The following is a 17,466-nucleotide window of genomic DNA, read 5'->3' on the forward strand; positions in this document are numbered from 1 at the left end:
GGGGTGTGGGAGGAAGCTGGAGAGATGACTCAGGTTAAGAGCACTGGCGGCTCTCCCAAAATCCTGACTTCAATTTCCAGCAGCTATGCTGTGATTCACAGCCATCTATAGTGAGATTTGGTGCCCTCTTCTGGCGTGCAGGCAGAAGACTGTATACTAAATAATAAATGAATGAATGAATGAATGAATGAATGAATGAATAAATAAATAAATAAATAAATAAATAAATAAATAAATAAATAAATAAATAAATAAATAAATAAATAAATAAATCGTTCCTAGTTTGAATCTACAAAGGGTTTACAAGGCTTTATAGCAGGTTAGCTTGCAGTCCCAGGCTGGGACTGTAGTGTGCTCCTCCGACCGCCAGGGGGAGCGACGGAGCCCCGACCTCTCCGAAGGCCGCCAGTCGCTGGCTCTGAAGCGTGCGTGCGTGGAGGGGCGTGGCTCAGGCGGAAGCGCGGTCCTCACGACCCGGAGTTGCGAGCACGGTGTAGGCGCTGCACGCTTTACCCTACCGGCGTGCCGGTCAGCCGGCCCGCCCGCCCGCCCGCCCGCCCATGGCGGTGCAGGCGCTGCAGAGCTCGGGCGTGGGCCTGCGCAGGATCCTGGCTCACTTCCCCGAGGACCTGAGCCTGGCTTTCGCCTACGGCTCCGCTGTGTACCGCCAGGCGGGACCCAATGCACACCAGGAGGTGAGTCCCAAGACCTGCGCCTTTCCAACCAGCCTCAGGCCTGGCATCTGCTCGCCCTCCCCGGTTTCCGGGTGTGCCTTTCATTCCCGCGGACCCCAGACACGCCAAGCACCAACTAGTAAAATGTTCATCCTATCAAAGTGACCTCGGCATGAGGGTTTTCCAGGTCGGAGCTGGCTGGAACTCACCAAGTATTCCAGGCTGGCCTCGAACTCACAGTGCTGGTATTAAAGGCTCGTGCTGCCACGCCCAGTAAATATATTTGTTAGCGTTTACATTTACTTATGCTGGTTATGTGGCACGCACACAAGCGTAACCAGCATACACTTGAAGGTCAGAGGACAACTTGAGGAAGTTGGCTCTTTCCTTGCACCACGTGGGTCCTGGGGAGATTGAGCTCAGTTTATTCAGTTTGGCAGCAAGGGCCACTATCTGCTGAGCCGTCCCACTGGCCTGAACTGATAGGATCAGAGAAAGATAAGTAGTCTGGCTACTTCCGTCCTAACCGGAAGCTGTTAGGAAGAGGTGGTGGAGAAAAGAAGCCGATTCAACATAAGTGTCTTCAGCCTTTGTCATTGGAGTTTCCCAGCGCATTTTTAGAAATACAAAATGGTTTTGTCTACTGCTTGATATCGTTGGCCTAGGATGAGGCTTGGACTTGATCAGTGTGTAAAACATCTCATGGCCAAGTTTGAAAGCCACAACTGAAGATAAGAAAATATTAAATGATTCCTGGGCTTCAAGAAAGATGATGGACTGGGTGTAGGACCGGGGCAGGTGACAGTGCATTTCTTCACCTCAACACACCAACAAGACTGTAGTTAGGACTGAGCCTTGCTGCTTTTCAGAGTTGGCAGGGAAGAGCAACATAAGTCTCAGTGTGGCCTGCAGAATCCGTGCCCAGATTACAGTTGGGCACCCTGGGTCTAGCATCTGGCCAGATCTGTCTCCTGGTATTGCTTGCATTTCTCCTGTCTCCCACCTGTTTCTCTAACTTGGCTGCATATGTATTATCATAATTACTTTTTTACAATTCTCCATCAGCCAGGCATTGTGGTGCACACTTGTAATCCTAGTCTTAGGGAGGCAGACACAGATCGCTGGGGCTCACTGGCTCTCAGCCTAGACTGGTGAGCTCCAGTCCAGTGAGAAATGGTCTCAGAAAAAGTGGATGGCGCCTGAGAGCAAAACTCAGCATCCTCCTGCCTGCAAACACATGGACTCGTGCATCTGTACACACACACACACACTAGTGCCCTATCCAAACCCAGCATCCTCCTGCGTGCAAACACACAGACTCATGCATCTATACGTACACACACGTACACACACACACACACGCACACACTAGTGCCCTAACCTAACCCAGCATCCTCCTGCCTGCAAACACACAGACTCATGCATCTATACGTACACACACACACACACACACACACACTAGTGCCCTAACCTAACCCAGCATCCTCCTGCCTGCAAACACATGAACTCATGCATCCATACACACAGACACACACACACTAGTGCCCTATCCAAACCCAGTATCCTCTGGCCTGCAAACACGTGAACTTGTGCATCTGTGTACATGCACACACTCACACTCACTAGTGCCCTATCCAAATCCAGTATCCTCTGGCCTGCAGACACACGGACTCATGCATCTGTATACACACACACTCACTAGTGCCCTATCCAAACCCAGTATCCTCTGGCCTGCAAACACACAGACTTGTGCATCTGTACACACATACACATACAATAGTGCCCTATCCATGACCTCCAAATCTTAAATAATATCACCAATGGTTTGAGGTTACCATGGGAAACCCATAGCATCCCTCATCCTCCTGATAGCCCTACTGTACTCATTCCGTGAGGTTTTCCTTTGAGCTGACCTAGGATTCTCTCATAGAAAGTGTGCTTCTTTCTCCTTCATTTCCATCTCTACGTTCGTGCTAAGAAGTCTGGTTTCTCCCACTCTTTCAGTGCCTTACTTAACGCCATTTTGTTTCTTGGGTGGAATCTTCTCAGATTTTCCTCCTCGTAACCTCTCCTCCCTCTGGAAGATTCTTTAGTGTGGGAAAAACCTGGTCTCATTCAGTACCACACAAGTATGTTTTTTTACCCTAGCTTCAGACTGCAAGTCTTGCCTGGCCAAGCAGCATTGGGGAGTAGTTTCCTCTAACCTGACTGCCATTTTCCATGCTTCCTGGGTTACTTCTCCAGCCCGTGCGCCTCTTACATTCTTCAGAACTCATGTGTCATGTCCAATAAAAACCCTTCCTCCCTGTTCTCTTGTTCCAGTTGCTATATTAGATGTTCCCTTGTAGAGTCAATTTAGGCATAATTTGTCTATCTTCAGTGCTAGGCTCTTGATATCTCTGCCCTGAAACCTATCAGAGCTTTTTTTTTCTTAATGATTTTTAAATTTTTTAAAAAGGTTTATTTATGTGTATGCGTATTTTGTTCCATGTGATTGTATGTGGACCACATGCATGCCTTGTGCCCACAAAAGTCAGAAGAAGGCATTAGTCCTCTGGAACTAGAGTCACAGATGGATGCTGGGAATAAAACTCAGGTCTTTTACAATAGCCATGCTCTTAACCACTGAGCCATCTCTCCTTGGTTCTGCCACACTTGGGTTCTACACCCTGGCCCCTCATCTCCTTTCCTATACAGTTGGAATAACATACCTGCCTTGTGAGATATTTTAGAAATAAACTGATCCATCGTATGTCAACCAATCAGGCGAGTGCTGCCCTGAAACCCACAGTGAGTGAGTGTGTGATCTCATCACTCGCATGGCTGAAAGCCGTGTTAGATTTGCTCTGTGGGACCTGCTCGGGTTTCTGATGACAGCCCTGGGTCTTCTGACCATGACTTGTACTTTTGTAGCGCTTTAAGATTTTTTATTATTTCTCTAGTGTTTCCTTTAAGTGTTAGTATTGAGCCCTTTCTTGTCCCTTCGCCTTCCAGAATCCCATGCTAGACTTGGTGTTCACAGTAGATGACCCTGTCGCGTGGCACGCCAAGAACCTGAAGAGGAATTGGAGCCACTACTCCTTCCTCAAACTCTTGGGGCCCAGGATCATCTCTTCTGTCCAGAATAACTATGGTGCCGGCGTCTACTTCAACCCACTGATCATGTGTGACGGGAAGGTAAGTGCCTTGAGGCCGTGGCCCTAACTGGGCAGTTGTAATTTGGCAGGAGAATCCTGGTGAAATCGTGTGTCCGCATTCTGAGGAAACCGTCACACCTCGTCCAGCTTTCTAAAACCCAGGCACAGACAGAGCTAGAGTCTTGGTCTGTCAGGCTGTGGCTGGGGTATAAGAAACGGCTGCCCGTGACTGGACTTAACTTATCTTTTGAACCTTGGCCAAGTAGTTCTCAAGTTTTAATCTGTTGGTCGCACTGAGTAGTGGGTCCTGGGTGGGGATTCACATTTTGAGGACCGCTGTCTGGGAGGTATGGAGAAGCAGCAGGGCCACTGTGGAGCAGGATAGAGTGATGTCATCTAGGAGGAGTGGGGACTGCCAGGAAGTGAAGAAGCTCTCTGGTGCTGGGAGCATGTGGCATCAGGTGACTGAAGGGAAGTTCTTGGTGTCACCAGGTGGGTAGGATTTGAGATTTGCATGTTAGAGGATGGGTAAGATGTTTAGATCACCCCCACCTCCCAGATTGTCTTATGTCAGGAGCCCTACATACATGTAACACTTCCAGTCTAACTGCTCTATGCAGTCGAGGCCCTGGCCATACCACTTAGTGACTGAACACTTTCCTGGGTCCTGGGTCTGTTCCCCAGCATGGAGAGGGGTCTAATTCAGTGAAGCATCCTACTTTCCCAGAGGGCTGCGGGGGAGATGGGAGCGAGAGAGGGAGTTGGGTTTGCCTGTGCTGATGCTAATGCCAATTGCTTAGGGCAGTCTAACCTTTACAGGTGTGTGAGTCTCCTGGGGATCGTGTTAAAATGCAGGTCCAGATTCAGTTGGTCTGGGATGGAACCTGAGATTCTGCATATTTGACAAGCCCCCAGGTAATGATCCTATAATTGGTCAAAGGACCAGGCTGTAAAGGGCAGGAGGTTAGCGTAACGAACATGAGAAGGGTTTGAAGACCTGTCTGAACTTGGCAGAGAAGTGATTGGCTGCGCAGTGATCTTCATAATCTTGAGGCCATCCCTTTTCTTTTTTTCTTTTGTTACTGTTGTTTTCTTTCTTTCTTTTTTTTTTTTTCTTTGAGACAGGGTTTCTCTGTGTAGCTCTGCCTGTCCTGGAACTCATATTGTAGACCAGATTGGACTTGAACTCAGAGATCTGCCTGTCTCTTCCTCCCGAGTGCTGGGAATAAAAGCATGTAGTACCATGCCCAGATATGCATGGGTTTTCCAGTCTATCTGCTCTATGCAGTCAAGGAAACCTCAGTTCTGAGAGGGAAAGTTACTTTCTAAGTTCCTGCCGCTACTTAGTGGCAAGTCCCTGAACTCCCAGGCCTGCAGTGGCCCTGGGGCCGCTGAGCTGTCACTTGTCCGAAGCAGCACAGCGCATTGTTTGGTTCTTCCCTCATAATTAGTACTCTGCCAAGCCTGTCTTTGATTAGTAATTTCCAAACAACAGCATAAGGGCCAGTAAACAAATGTTTGCACGCTTGTGTGCCATAGTTCTATTTGTGCACGCTTGTGTGCCATAGTTCTGTTTGTGCACGCTTGTGTGCCATAGTTCTGTTTGTGCGCGCTTGTGTGCCATAGTTCTGTTTGTGCGCGCTTGTGTACTGTAGTTCTGTTTGTGCACGCTTGTGTGCCGTAGTTCTGTTTGTGCACGTTTGTGTGCTATAGTTCTGTTTGTGCACACTTGTGTGCCGTAGTTCTGTTTGTGCACGCTTGTGTGCCGTAGTTCCGTACTCTTTAGTTGTAATTTGTTAGCTACTTTTTAAATATGTGCAGCCTGAGAAGACTACTTAAATACTTGTTGACACATGGAAGAGGAAGTAAGCTTGGAAATCCACATCGAGGTTTATACGAATTATTGTAGAAATGGCCTCCTCTGTGATTCCACGTGCTTAACACTGATAAGAGGATTTTCATCTTTGGGTGTTCGTTTGTAATTGTCACCATTTGAAAGAGTCGGCAACAGCACTGAACGCCACCCATAGGGAAAAGGCCAGTAAGCACTTTTAATTAAAGAATTTCTAATATTTTGCGATGCAAAGAATGTGGGAAGACCAGGCAGCAATTCTAAGTGTTAAGCCCTTAATTCTGTTATTTGAGACTCTTTGCTATCCAGGCTGGCCCCAAACTACACTGCAGCTCAAGCAATACAGCTTTCCCCTGGGTTCTGGAATAACAGGCCTGTGGACATGCTTTACTGGGCCAGCTGCAGGACCTAGGAGGCATGCATTACTGTGCCTAGCTGCGGGACCTAGGAGGCATCATGCATTACTGTGCCCAGCTGTAGGACCTAGGCGGCATGCATTGCTATGCCCAAATGCAGGACCTAGGAGTCATGCATTGCTGTGCCCAGCTGCAGAACCAAACTCTCAATCTGCTGGTGCAGCACCACAGTGACATGTCATTTACTGTTGCTGGATCTCAAATTTCTTTTTAAGATTTACATTTTGTGTGTGTGTGTGTGTGTGTGTGTGTGTGTGTGTGTGTGTGTCTGTTTCAGTCAGGACACAGCTGGCAGGATTCAGTTCTCTCTTTCCATCTTATGGGTTCTAGGGTCAAACTCAAAGTCATCAGGATTGGCCTCAAGCAGCTTTACCTACTGAGCCCTTTTACTGGCCCCTGACACTCAGTTTTTTATTTCTCAAATGAAGAACGTTACCTAAATCATCGTTTCTGAAATTGGAAGAATCTAGAATTGAGGACTGATAGCAGATGCTGTCTGAGAGCTGTTCTGCCTTTAACAATCACACATCAAATACTGGCCACCTCACTCCTTGTACCTTGGGAGCCAAGTCAGTCTTGACTCTAAATCTCTGACAGTTTTGATAGAGATAATGGGTTTTCTTTTTTAGTATTTTTATTTTGTTTTCTTTGTTTTGGAGTTGTTTATTTGTTTTTGAAACAGGGTTTTTCCGTGTAGTCCTGTCTCTCCTAAAACTTGCTCTGTAGACCAGGCTGACCTCCAACTTTGAGATCGATTTGCCTCTGCCTCCCAAGTGCAGGAATTAAAGGTGTGTGCCACCACCGCCCAGCAGGATGCGGGGTTTCGAAGGATAGGTATTTAAGTTAGTTAGATCAGCGTTCTATTCCCGACAAGATCTCAGCCCTTCTCTCGCTTCTGCCTGTGGAAGCAGCAGCCTGGTGCTTTGCCCCTTGTCATGCTCGTGTCTTCTCTTGCAGCTTATCAAGTACGGGGTTATTTCTACTGGCACCCTAATCGATGACCTCCTGAACTGGAATAACCTGTATATCGCTGGGCGCCTCCAAAAGCCGGTGAGTCTGTGCCTTTCATGCCACCACAGCTAGCACGGCCTCGATTTGATCTTTGTGAGCTCAAAGATAGGAAATTCCAGGAAATGGAAATGTCAGTAGTCCTCTTACCCTCCATGTAGGTCATCACCCCACAGTATACAGAGATTACTCTGTGGTGTTGTGCAATAAAAGGAGCTTTTTATGCATAACATGTACGTATGCATCTGTGTGCTTGTAATATATGTGTAAGACATACAATGTGATTTGTCCTGGGTCCTGGTAGAGAGGTCCTAAAACCCTTAGAATTCATCCATCATAGATGGAGCAAAGGGGCAAGGACTGCCACCACTGAGCCACAGTCCCAGGCCCTGAGACGCTAGATGAGCATCTGCTTAGCTTCAGGACAGGGCTAATTAACAGAGACAGCTACGGGGCGAGAGGGCTCCCCAGCTTCAGGAAGGTGAGGGGTACAGGAGATTGACTGTGAATTAATCGATCATGCTCAGATAGTAGGACTGCCTTAAACAGGAAGCTGGAGAGATGACTCAATGGCTAAGAGCACTGACTGCTCTTCTACAGGGTTCAGTATCAGTTCCCAGCACGCACATGGTGACTCACAGTCATCTGTAACTCCAGTTGCAGGGAACCCGAAGCCATGCATGTATGTGCAGCCAAAACACTCACGCACATAAAATAAATGTGTCTTCAAAAACAAAATCCTAAACAGCAAGGTCCAAAGAGTCATGTTGGTGAACACAGTGAGGTGCTGAGGGTGGTGTCTTTCTTTTTATTTTATTTATTTTTTCATTTGGGGAGAGGGGGAGAGAGAGCACAAACACTCTTTGTGATGGATGTGAAGTGAACTCTCAGCTGTCTCCCGTCTCATAACCCGAACTTTAAATGTGGTAGTGCAGCTCATTAACGTGACCAGGATTGTGTGTTTGAAGCAGTATGACACATCTGTGTGCCATTTGCACATGTGTATGCGTACTACACATGTATGTGCTCAGATAAACATATGCACGTGATGCCATCCCTGTGTGTGCTGTTGTCTCTACTTCAGTTAGAACATGTGGGTGTCTTGGGGTTGGAGCCCAGGGCCTGGTGCACACTGGTCGAAGCACCCTCCAGCTGAGCATCATCCTTATCCCTGGAGAAGCATTTGTAAATATCCAGGATAACATTTTCTTTCAGACAAGCACAGGGAACAAATCCTGTCAAGATCCTATAACCAGTAAAACCCAACACCAAGCAAGTTACCGCAGTTGAAAGTTTGTAAATACACATTTTCTGTCCCAGGTTTTCCTCCTGTTTTTTATTTTTCTTTGAGACATGGTCCTGAGTCGTGTTCCCCAGAGTAGCTGGGGCTACAGGTGTGTGCCACCATGCCCAGTCCCAAGAGTGTGATCAGAGGTACTCTGCCACTGGGGTAACATTCCCAGGCCTGTGGCAGGTGTTGGGGTTTTGTTTTGGGGATCTTTTATTGGGGGTGTTTTATTTTTGTTTGTTTTTGCAAAATCTGTAGCTTGACGGGGAGGTAGTGACTATAAAAGGAGAGGCCTTAGGTCCTACTCTTTTCTGCACTGTTAGCTGTTTCTGTGAACTTGCACAGTTGGGTTTTGTCTATAAATCTCAGTTAGCCCATCTGCAGAATGGCGGTGACAGTCCTGCCCTGCCTGGAAACTGGAAGAAGGGTTGCGCACTCAAAAGAACACAGTGTTTTAGAATACAACACACCTGGTCTCCGGTGTCTGCTTCTCATCTAACTGCATGCCCCGCACTGATGGCTGAGTCTCCCTCACCTCAGGATAGTCCGTCTGTGGGTGGGTATTCCAGAGCGTTTGGTTTAGTAGACACTCAGAAAATGCTGTTTCCTTCCCAGTGTTCTTGGCTGTCTCTAATTTTCAAGTAAAAAGAGATTGAATCAAAATGTCTTTGTACTATACTTTTGCCTGGACTACTTTAAAGCTTTTTTTCAAGATTTATCTTTTATATAAATGTGTGTTTTGCCCTCATGTATGTCTGTGTACTGTGTGCATGCAATGCCTATTAGAGTCCAGGAGAGGGCGTCTGATCCCCTCAAACTGGAGTTATAGACAGTTGTGAGCTGCCATGTGGGTGCTAGGAATCAAACCTGGGCACTCTGGAAGAGCAGCCAGTGCCCTCGAGTGCTGAACTGACTCTTCAGCCCTTTAAAGAAAGTTTTTTAAACTAGCCTTTAGAAACCAAAAATGCTAGCGAGGCAGTAGTGCACGCCTTTAATCCAGAACTTGGGAGTCTGAGGCAGGCAGATCTCTGAGTTTGAGGCCAGCCTGGTCTACAGAGTGAGTTCAAGGAAGCCAGGACTACACAAAGGAACCCGGGCCCTCTTCTGGCCTCTTCGGGCACTACACACGTGGTTCATGTACATAAATGGACACAAAACTTACTCATATACATTAAAATTAAATCTTTCAAATAAATCATTGAAGACAATAAGTGAGCATCATTAACACCCTCCCGCCCCCACCTTGACACCCACTTCTGTAGGAGTAAATCTGCCAGCCTGTCCCCATTAGCAGCAGATAAACTTTTGACCTGTAGGTGGCAGTAAATACTTGTGATGCTTAAGCAAAGCTGATAGGTTGGTGGCAAGAAAATGAGCAAATGTCTCAAGAAAGAATCCTGAAATGTGTGAGCTCCTCGTCTTTTATGTTTTAAAAGGCATTGCATCAAATTATACCTTCTAAAGCTTCCATAGTGTCTGTGTCCTGCAAATAAAGGGATTTCTCACCCACCAGCAAGCTAAATGTTCAAAAGGAAGATAAAAGATTTGAAAAGGACTTTTCTAGAAAGGGTTGACTGTAAATTATACTTCTATTATACTTTTATTGAGCAAGGTTGTGCATGCTTTTAACCCTACACTCAGGAGGTGGGGCAGGTGGATATCTATATGTTCCAGGACAGCCAGAAGCACATAAGACCCTATCTCAAAAATAGAAAAACAAATTAAATAAAAAATGTATTTCATACTTTCCTGTCAGCTTGCCTTATGGTTTAAAAGCTACCTATTTTTATTTCCTGAACAACTTTAAGTTCTGAGTCACTTGCTGTCTATGTATGCGTTGGTGTAGATGCATGCGCGCCTGTCTACCCATGCACAGTGCAGGGCAGGGAACCCAGAAGGCCAGCAGAGAGCTATATCCCAAGTCCTACAACAGATGGTTTTTCAGTAAAAAAAATGGAATTTGAGGGCTGGAGAGATGGCTCAGTCGTTAAAGGCTAGGCTCACAACCAAAAATATAAAAATCATGGAATTTGAAGTATTTAGTGGAGCTAGGCATGGTGATACAAGCTTTTAATCCCAGCTTTCAGGAGGCAGAAACAGGTGGATCTCTGGTTCCAGGCCAGCCTTGTCTACCTAGCATTCTGGCTTGCAAGTGAGATACTCAAAATTTTTTTTTAAATTTTTAAAAAATAGCTAAAAATAAGTTTTCTTGAGAAAGAATTCATATGCATATGGTCCATCTGTATAAAGCATAAAATCGAGGGGTTTTCAGTATGTTCATGCTAAGGTGATTTTCTCCATGTGGTAGTTTTATTGATTTACATTCTGAATCCCAGTTGTATAGGAGAGGCCTGACTGAGGAGTCGGGAGCCCTGGCTCTGCACTACTGTGAGCTGGCCTAGGTCACCTTTGAAATGCAAAGATCGAACCGTTCATTTAGTGACTCAGAGGCAGCCAAGTTTCTCCTCTGTGCATGCTGAGGATTAAAAAATAAGACCCCCATATCAGTTGTCCTAAGAGCCCCAATCCCAGCAGGTAGACCAAGCTCCAGCCAGTCTCATGACTCCGAGCAGTGACCCCTGAGGTTTGGATGGGAAGGTTCTGGTGGGAGCCGAGAGTCACAGGACTACACGGGTCTGGGTTTTTGGAGGCTGCAAGTTGTCCCCGCCTATCGCTGTGTTATACAGGAGCCTCTCGTGTGAGTCTTTCCTGGCTTGGGAAGTACTCACAAATCTCCCCTTTAAAAGATCCTTCAAGCATCGTCCGTCCTCCCTGCAGTTCAGATTGCTAATGCCGTCTGTGTGGTCCAGGTCGGAGCATTCCCAGTAGGTACAAACAGCTATTCACAAATCTGAGGACTTTTTTCTTTTCCCAGGCCTCTCTGGCAGGGCCCCAAGCTTTCACTGGCTTTTCACTCTGAACAACAAATAACAGAGCTGCTGAGACGAGGTCCTAGTTCACCTTTCGTTGGAGAACCAGATCCACACATTTTCCCCTGGAGTAAGAGTGCTTTTATTTTCCCTCTCTCAACCTTAAATAGCAAGCACACTGCTCTCTGACACGCTAGTAGAGGGCTTCTTAGAGGACAAGTGGCATTTCTTAACCAGGAAAAGACACCCAAGCTTGTGCATCTTTTAGCTTCTGATTTCACTGGGTTTCTGTGAAAGCCGCAGAAACGTACACAGAAGGGGGTTGTGGCACTGTTAAGGACCTGGTAGATGAGGGTGAGAATAGGAATGTGGTTGTCAAAAGGCCTCGGGACAAATCAGGCGTTTCCCCACCAGTGAGGTGAGGAGGTTGCCTTCCTGCATCCATGATTTCACGTGGAATGCAAGGTTATCAGGCCAGTGAGGTAGCCACTCCGACAGATGTGACTCCTGGAACCCGCATGGTGGAAGGAGAGAACCAGCTCCCTCAGGTTGTCCTCTGAGAGCCACACGCGCACTGTGACATGCGAGCATGTATGTGTGTGTGCGGGCACACGTGCACACCCTCTAAACGAAGATGTTTAAAGGAAGGTTAGGGGATGAGCATAGGAATTATTTTAGAAGCTTAAAATCGGGACAGGGAAGCCTAGCTGAAGGGTAAGGTGCCTTTCATGTGGAAGATCCTGGGCTTGATCCATTGTTAGTACTGGAGAAAAATAGGTTTTTTGTTTGTTTGTTCGTTTGTTTTTAACCATCTGTCGAGACGAGAAGTGCCTCCCTGAATCCATGAGGGAAACTCCGAACACTTAGAACTTGGTTGTCTAGCATAGGCTTCACTCTGTTTCTGCTGCTGCTTCATCGCCAGCCTTTGGCTGTCCTAGACTCTTTTACTCAGTGAATGCAGCGATTCTAAACTCACCTGGTATTGAAAGGCTTAATTACGGGCCCGTCATGCTCTCATCATGAGGGTGGAAGGGGTGATGTTGGATCAAGTGGATTTGCCTCACCTGCCGTATATACGAGGGTGGAGTATTACCACAAGTTCAAGATTAGTCTGGGCTACACAACAAAACTATATCTAAAATCAGAACCGAACACAGTGGTACATCCTTTAATCCAGCACTCAGAAGCAGGGGCAGGAGGATCTCCAAATTTGAGGCTAGCCTGCTCCACATAGCAAATTACAGGCCAACCAAGGTTACATGGTGAGACCCTGTCTTTAAAAAAGAAAACAGAAGGAAGGAATGGGCATGGTTTGGCTTATTTTCAGGGTTCTCGTCACCCTGTCTAAGTAGAACATGACGATAAACTGTAGTTAATGCCAGCCCTCCCCCCCCCCAAAAAAAGCCAAAACAAAAGAACAAACCCCCAAAAAGATAAAATAAGAGAAAGTCATTCTGTGCATAAGAAATCCAAAGAGGCTCCATCCGCCTGGGGCTGTGTGCAGTGTCTCCTTCCCTTTTTCCAGCAAACTTGTGGGATTGGTTGATGAGACCATTTTATTGCTGAGGATTTTGCCTGTTGCCATGGAGCTGGAAGCCACCGAGCTGGCACTGGGAAGTCCTGCTAACCACAGTGCAGACTTTAAGCTGAGCACTTGGGAGTCAGGGAGCAGCTCCTGCTGCATTGGAAGGAAAAGATCCTTCTGTTGAGCCAGGCGATTGTCGTACAAGGTACTGTGGGCTTGTATGATACTCAGCCTTTGTGACAACTCTGGGTAGATTTGGGTCTGGCATGAGTCCAGAAGAGGGAGTCAGATCCCCTGGAGCTGAAGCTACAGGCAGTTGTGAGCCACCTGATGTGGGTGCTGGGAACAGAATCCTGGTCCTCTGGAGGCGCAGCAAGTGCTCTAGTCCACTGAGCCATCTCTCTAACCCCATAGTTTTTCTTTTATGGCTCTGTGGTTAAGAGCACTGACTGCTCTTACAGAGGATCTGGGTTTAATACCCAGCAACCACTTGGGGCCTCACAACCACCTGTAACTCCAGCTCCAGGGCATGTGATGCCCTGTTCTGGCCTCTGCATGCACATGCTGCGCATACTTACATGCAGGCAAAACACTCATGAACATAAAAACTAATTTTAGTAAGAATATTAACTTTTGTTTTTCTTGAAATCATGATCTTTTCTTTGTCACAATTTCTCTGACTTTGTCATTTGCCAGGAGGTTCGGTGATTTCTTGTTAGAGTCATGATGGCTTCGTGTCTCTAGCTTGTGTTCTTAGCTTTTCAGTGGCCCACAGAGGGGGCAGTCAGCGTTTGAGCAACACCCGCCTCTGCAGTGCTGCCTCTCAAAGGTCTGCCTTTTCCAGGTGAAGATTGTATCGATGAATGAGAATGTGGTTCTTAGATCGGCCCTGGATAAGAACCTGAAGAGTGCGGTGACCACCGCCTGCCTCATGCTCCCAGAAAGCTTCTCCGAGGAAGACCTCTTCATAGAGATTGCTGGGCTCTCCTACTCAGGTTTGTGCAGTGCATGCCCAGACCTTTGGAGAGTTTATGGTACCAGCTCCATCCCCAGACAGCTGTTAATATATTTGGGGTGTGGCCCAAGCACATGTATTTCCAGCCAATTTGTGGATGACTGGTGCCCCTCCAGAGGTCCCAGTTTGAGAACCTCTGTCTCTGGTGTTCACCGTACAGTCCCACCCCACCCGCTATTTGGAACTATGTCCCACTACCATGTCCCCTTGAGGCCACACATCCCAGTCTGTTTGCCAAGAGTAGGAGATTGTCTTCATGCCGGCCGTGCTCTCTGCCTCGTGCGCGGTTTGTATGCATGAAGCGTGGGCACAGAACCTGCTGCTTCTCACGCCATCCCCGACTTCACACACCCTTCACACTGCTCTTCACTGTGCCAGGGACAGGGTGGCAGGTCCTCCAGTCCTCTTCTTCCCGGACGTGAACTAAGGGCTTTTCTTTCTGCTCGTTGATTTATTTGTGTTATTTGTCTACATGCTCACTTCCTTTTTTTTCAACCAGCTGTGTCCCTCAGTCTTGGCAAAGCTTCCCTGCACCCCCCCAAGAAGGCAAGAGGGTAGCAGAGAGCAGAGCCCCTGAGCCTCACCCTAGCTATTGAGCACAGCAAGCTTCCGTGCAAGCTTTCCTTTACAGGAACAATAGAGAGGCCCCAGCATGTGCTCTGCTCGGGTTCCATCCCAGCACCGCGTGCATACACAGTTCTTATTGACAAACTGATGCTTTCAAAAAGGGCTTTGTGGCCAGTGGATGACTCAGTGGGTAAGGGCGTCTGCCACGGAGCTTGCTAATATAAGATCTACATGGTGGGAAGAGAGAACCAATTCTGGTGAGTTGTTCCCTTGTCTCTCTCTCTCTCTTTCTACACACACACACACACACACACACACACACAGTACATAAATTAAAAATGTATTTATTTATTTACTTATTTATTATTTTCGTGAGGGCCAAGAGTATAGCCGGAGGCAGAGTGCTTGATTCACACAAGCAAGGCCTGGGTTCAATCCCCAGAACCACAAAAAGAAAAAAAGACTTGAAAATGACTCTCTTAAATAAATACCCTGTTTCCTGGTATTTAAGGAACCCTGCCTGCACAGCAGTGGTGCACTCATTCTCTGAAGCCCCAGCAGATAAGGTTTCGTGGAAATGTAATTAATGCCTTGAGGGGCTCCGGAGGCCTCGTCTCCAATCCTCTTCTGAAACCTCGTCCATCACAGCACAACTGTAATTGCAGCTGGAGAGAAAGGAAATGGGCTCGGTTCTGCCTTGGCTGCCTCTCACTTTACCTGGCAGTATCCCACCCCTCCCACCCACCCCCACCCCCACACACCCCGTGAGCGTGCAGAGGCAGAGTGGTCTGGTCGTACACCACATGCAGGGGCCTGGAGCGCTGAGTGGGAGACAGCCTCTGGTTAGCACAGTTTCCTTGTCCAAACTGCTGGGAAGAAAAAGGGCCAAAGTCCTCTGTGCCTGGCTGACTGTATCTGATGCAGGGCTCCTGTCTTTGGCCCACAACATTGCAATCACTCATTTGTTCCCATAAAATCAGTGTCACCATCATGCTGGGTGGATTCTGGGAGTAGTTATATATAAATGTTGAAACTTGACTGAATTTATCAAATTATATAGCAAATTTCATCTATCTATGGGCTGCTTTTTTCTTTTTTCTTTTTTTGTTTTCTTTGCCCCTGGGAATAGAGCTTAGGGCCTCCTGCATGCTGAACAACATACTCTTAACACTGAATTAAACCCCAGGTTCTGACTTTTAAAAAGATAGATAGATAGATAGATAGATAGATAGATAGATAGATAGATAGATAGATAGATAGATAGATAGATAGATGGGTTTTGTTTTTTGGGTTTTTTTTTTTTCCCCAAGACAAAATTTCTCTTTTGGTGCCTGTCCTGGAACTAGCTCTTGTAGACCAGGCTGGCCTCAAACTCACAGAGATCTGCCTGCTTCTGCCTCCCGAGTGCTGTGATTAAAAGCGTGCGTCTCCACTGCCCTTCAAATGTGTGTGTGTGTGTGTGTGTGTGTGTGTGTGTGTGTGTGTGTGTGTGTGTGTGTGTATTGTTTTGAGACAAGGTCTCCTGTAACACCAGCTGGCCTTGAACTTGCTTTGCAGCTGAGGATGACCTTTAACTTTTGCACCACCTGCCTCTACCTCCTGGGATTACAGGTGGGTACCATCATCCTTGAACAACCATTTTCTTGAGTGAATATTCAAACTGCCTTGAACCTGCAGCTGGTTTTTCTTCTGGAAGTAAAGGATCCAGCTGTCCATGAAAACCTCACCATGGATCCCTCGGGCAGTGTGGTGAAAGGTTCCACTTCCTCCTGGCTCTTCAGGGCTCATTTTGAGAACCCAGTGTTCTTGAGTTGCTCAGATTCTATCCTCTGGGCAAATACCCAAATCTCCCAAGATTTCAGATTGTTCCAGCATTTATATTACTCTATTTTATGGTCTTCCAAGTTGAAAGCTGTGAAATTTAATGTTTTTCAGGAAGTGGGGGGTGGGGGCAGGGGACGACCTGTCTGTGGCTGCACAGGTTTCTGCCAGTACTTACTGGCAAGGGCAAGTTCTGCCAGTATTGGCAGGAATTGTAATAAGCTTGTACGTTTTATGTAAAACTGATGACCACTTTGCTGGCAACATTCATGTAAATGGCAGGTAAGGAAGGAGTAGGTAGAGAGAGCCGCCTGGCCTTAAGTTGTTCTGAGAAGTGACAGAAGAGTTCTCAGGAATGGCGGGATCACCTTGAACTTTCTTATGTATGCTTAAAATATTAAAATGACTAGTTTCATAAATGGAGTTTCTGGTTTGCCTGGTCCCACAGCCAATTCAGTAATAATAAAACAGTTATAAACTGTTTGACCTATTAGCTCAGGCTTATTATTAACTAGCTCTTACAACTTAAATTAAACCCATAATTCTTGTCTATGTTAGTCATGTGGCTTGATACCTTTTATCAGTGAGGCATTCTGATCTGGCTTCTTCTGCATCTGACTGGTGACTCACCCTGCCTTTCCTCTTCCCTGAATTCTCTTACCCTGGTTGCCCAGCACCCCCAGCCTGGGTACAGGTCTCTCACCTGTGCCAGCACCCCCAGCATCTCCCCTACTTTTGTTCTGTTTCACTTTCTTATCAGACCTGGGCGTGGGTCTTAATTTTTTATCTTCAGCCTTCATTCCAACTACTAGGATGAGATTAAAAACAAAAAACAAAAAAACAGCCTTTTTGTCGTGTGTGTGCGTGTGTGTGTGTGTGCGCGTGCGCATATACCCACACCGTGGGATCTGAACCCAGGTTTCGTGCCCACTCTGCAGATGCTGGACCCTTGTGTGTCTGCCAGCACACCAGGTGCTCAGTCAGTGTCTGAGGATGGACAGAAGCCATTTTGTGGCAAGTTGGCCTGAACTGTAGAGGAGCCTGGGTCTTTGTTCCTGCTGTGCTCAGCTGTGTTGCGTTTGTCTGAAGTATGAAGGGGAAACATGCCTGTCGGCAGCCCCTCAGCATTCCCTGCTCGTTTCTCATGTCAGCCAGGGTAGTGTCTTTTCTGCAGCTGAGGAAAACCTTCCAGAGTGGCGTTTGGGCCACCTCCTGAAACACTGCTTTAGTTATTTCTGTTAAAATAAACCTGTGTCGCCGGGCGGTGGTGGCACACGTCTTTAATCCCAGCAC

General features: G+C 47.0%; 1 protein-coding gene across 1 annotated transcript in view; it reads left to right on the forward strand.

The window, feature by feature from the left end:
- The first annotated feature begins 497 nt into the window (after positions 1-497).
- The window catches only part of Tamm41 (TAM41 mitochondrial translocator assembly and maintenance homolog), a 32,732-nt gene continuing 15,763 nt past the window's right edge, over positions 498-17,466 (forward strand). Inside the window, exons 1-4 of the mRNA XM_057774795.1 lie at positions 498-695; positions 3,669-3,851; positions 7,037-7,129; positions 13,615-13,765. Of these exons, the coding sequence (XP_057630778.1) occupies positions 561-695; positions 3,669-3,851; positions 7,037-7,129; positions 13,615-13,765 (562 nt within the window). The 5' untranslated portion in view covers positions 498-560. The remainder of the gene's footprint in view (positions 696-3,668; positions 3,852-7,036; positions 7,130-13,614; positions 13,766-17,466) is intronic.

Source organism: Chionomys nivalis, chromosome 1 (genome assembly GCF_950005125.1).
Source record: "Chionomys nivalis chromosome 1, mChiNiv1.1, whole genome shotgun sequence".
NCBI lineage: Eukaryota > Metazoa > Chordata > Mammalia > Rodentia > Cricetidae > Chionomys > Chionomys nivalis.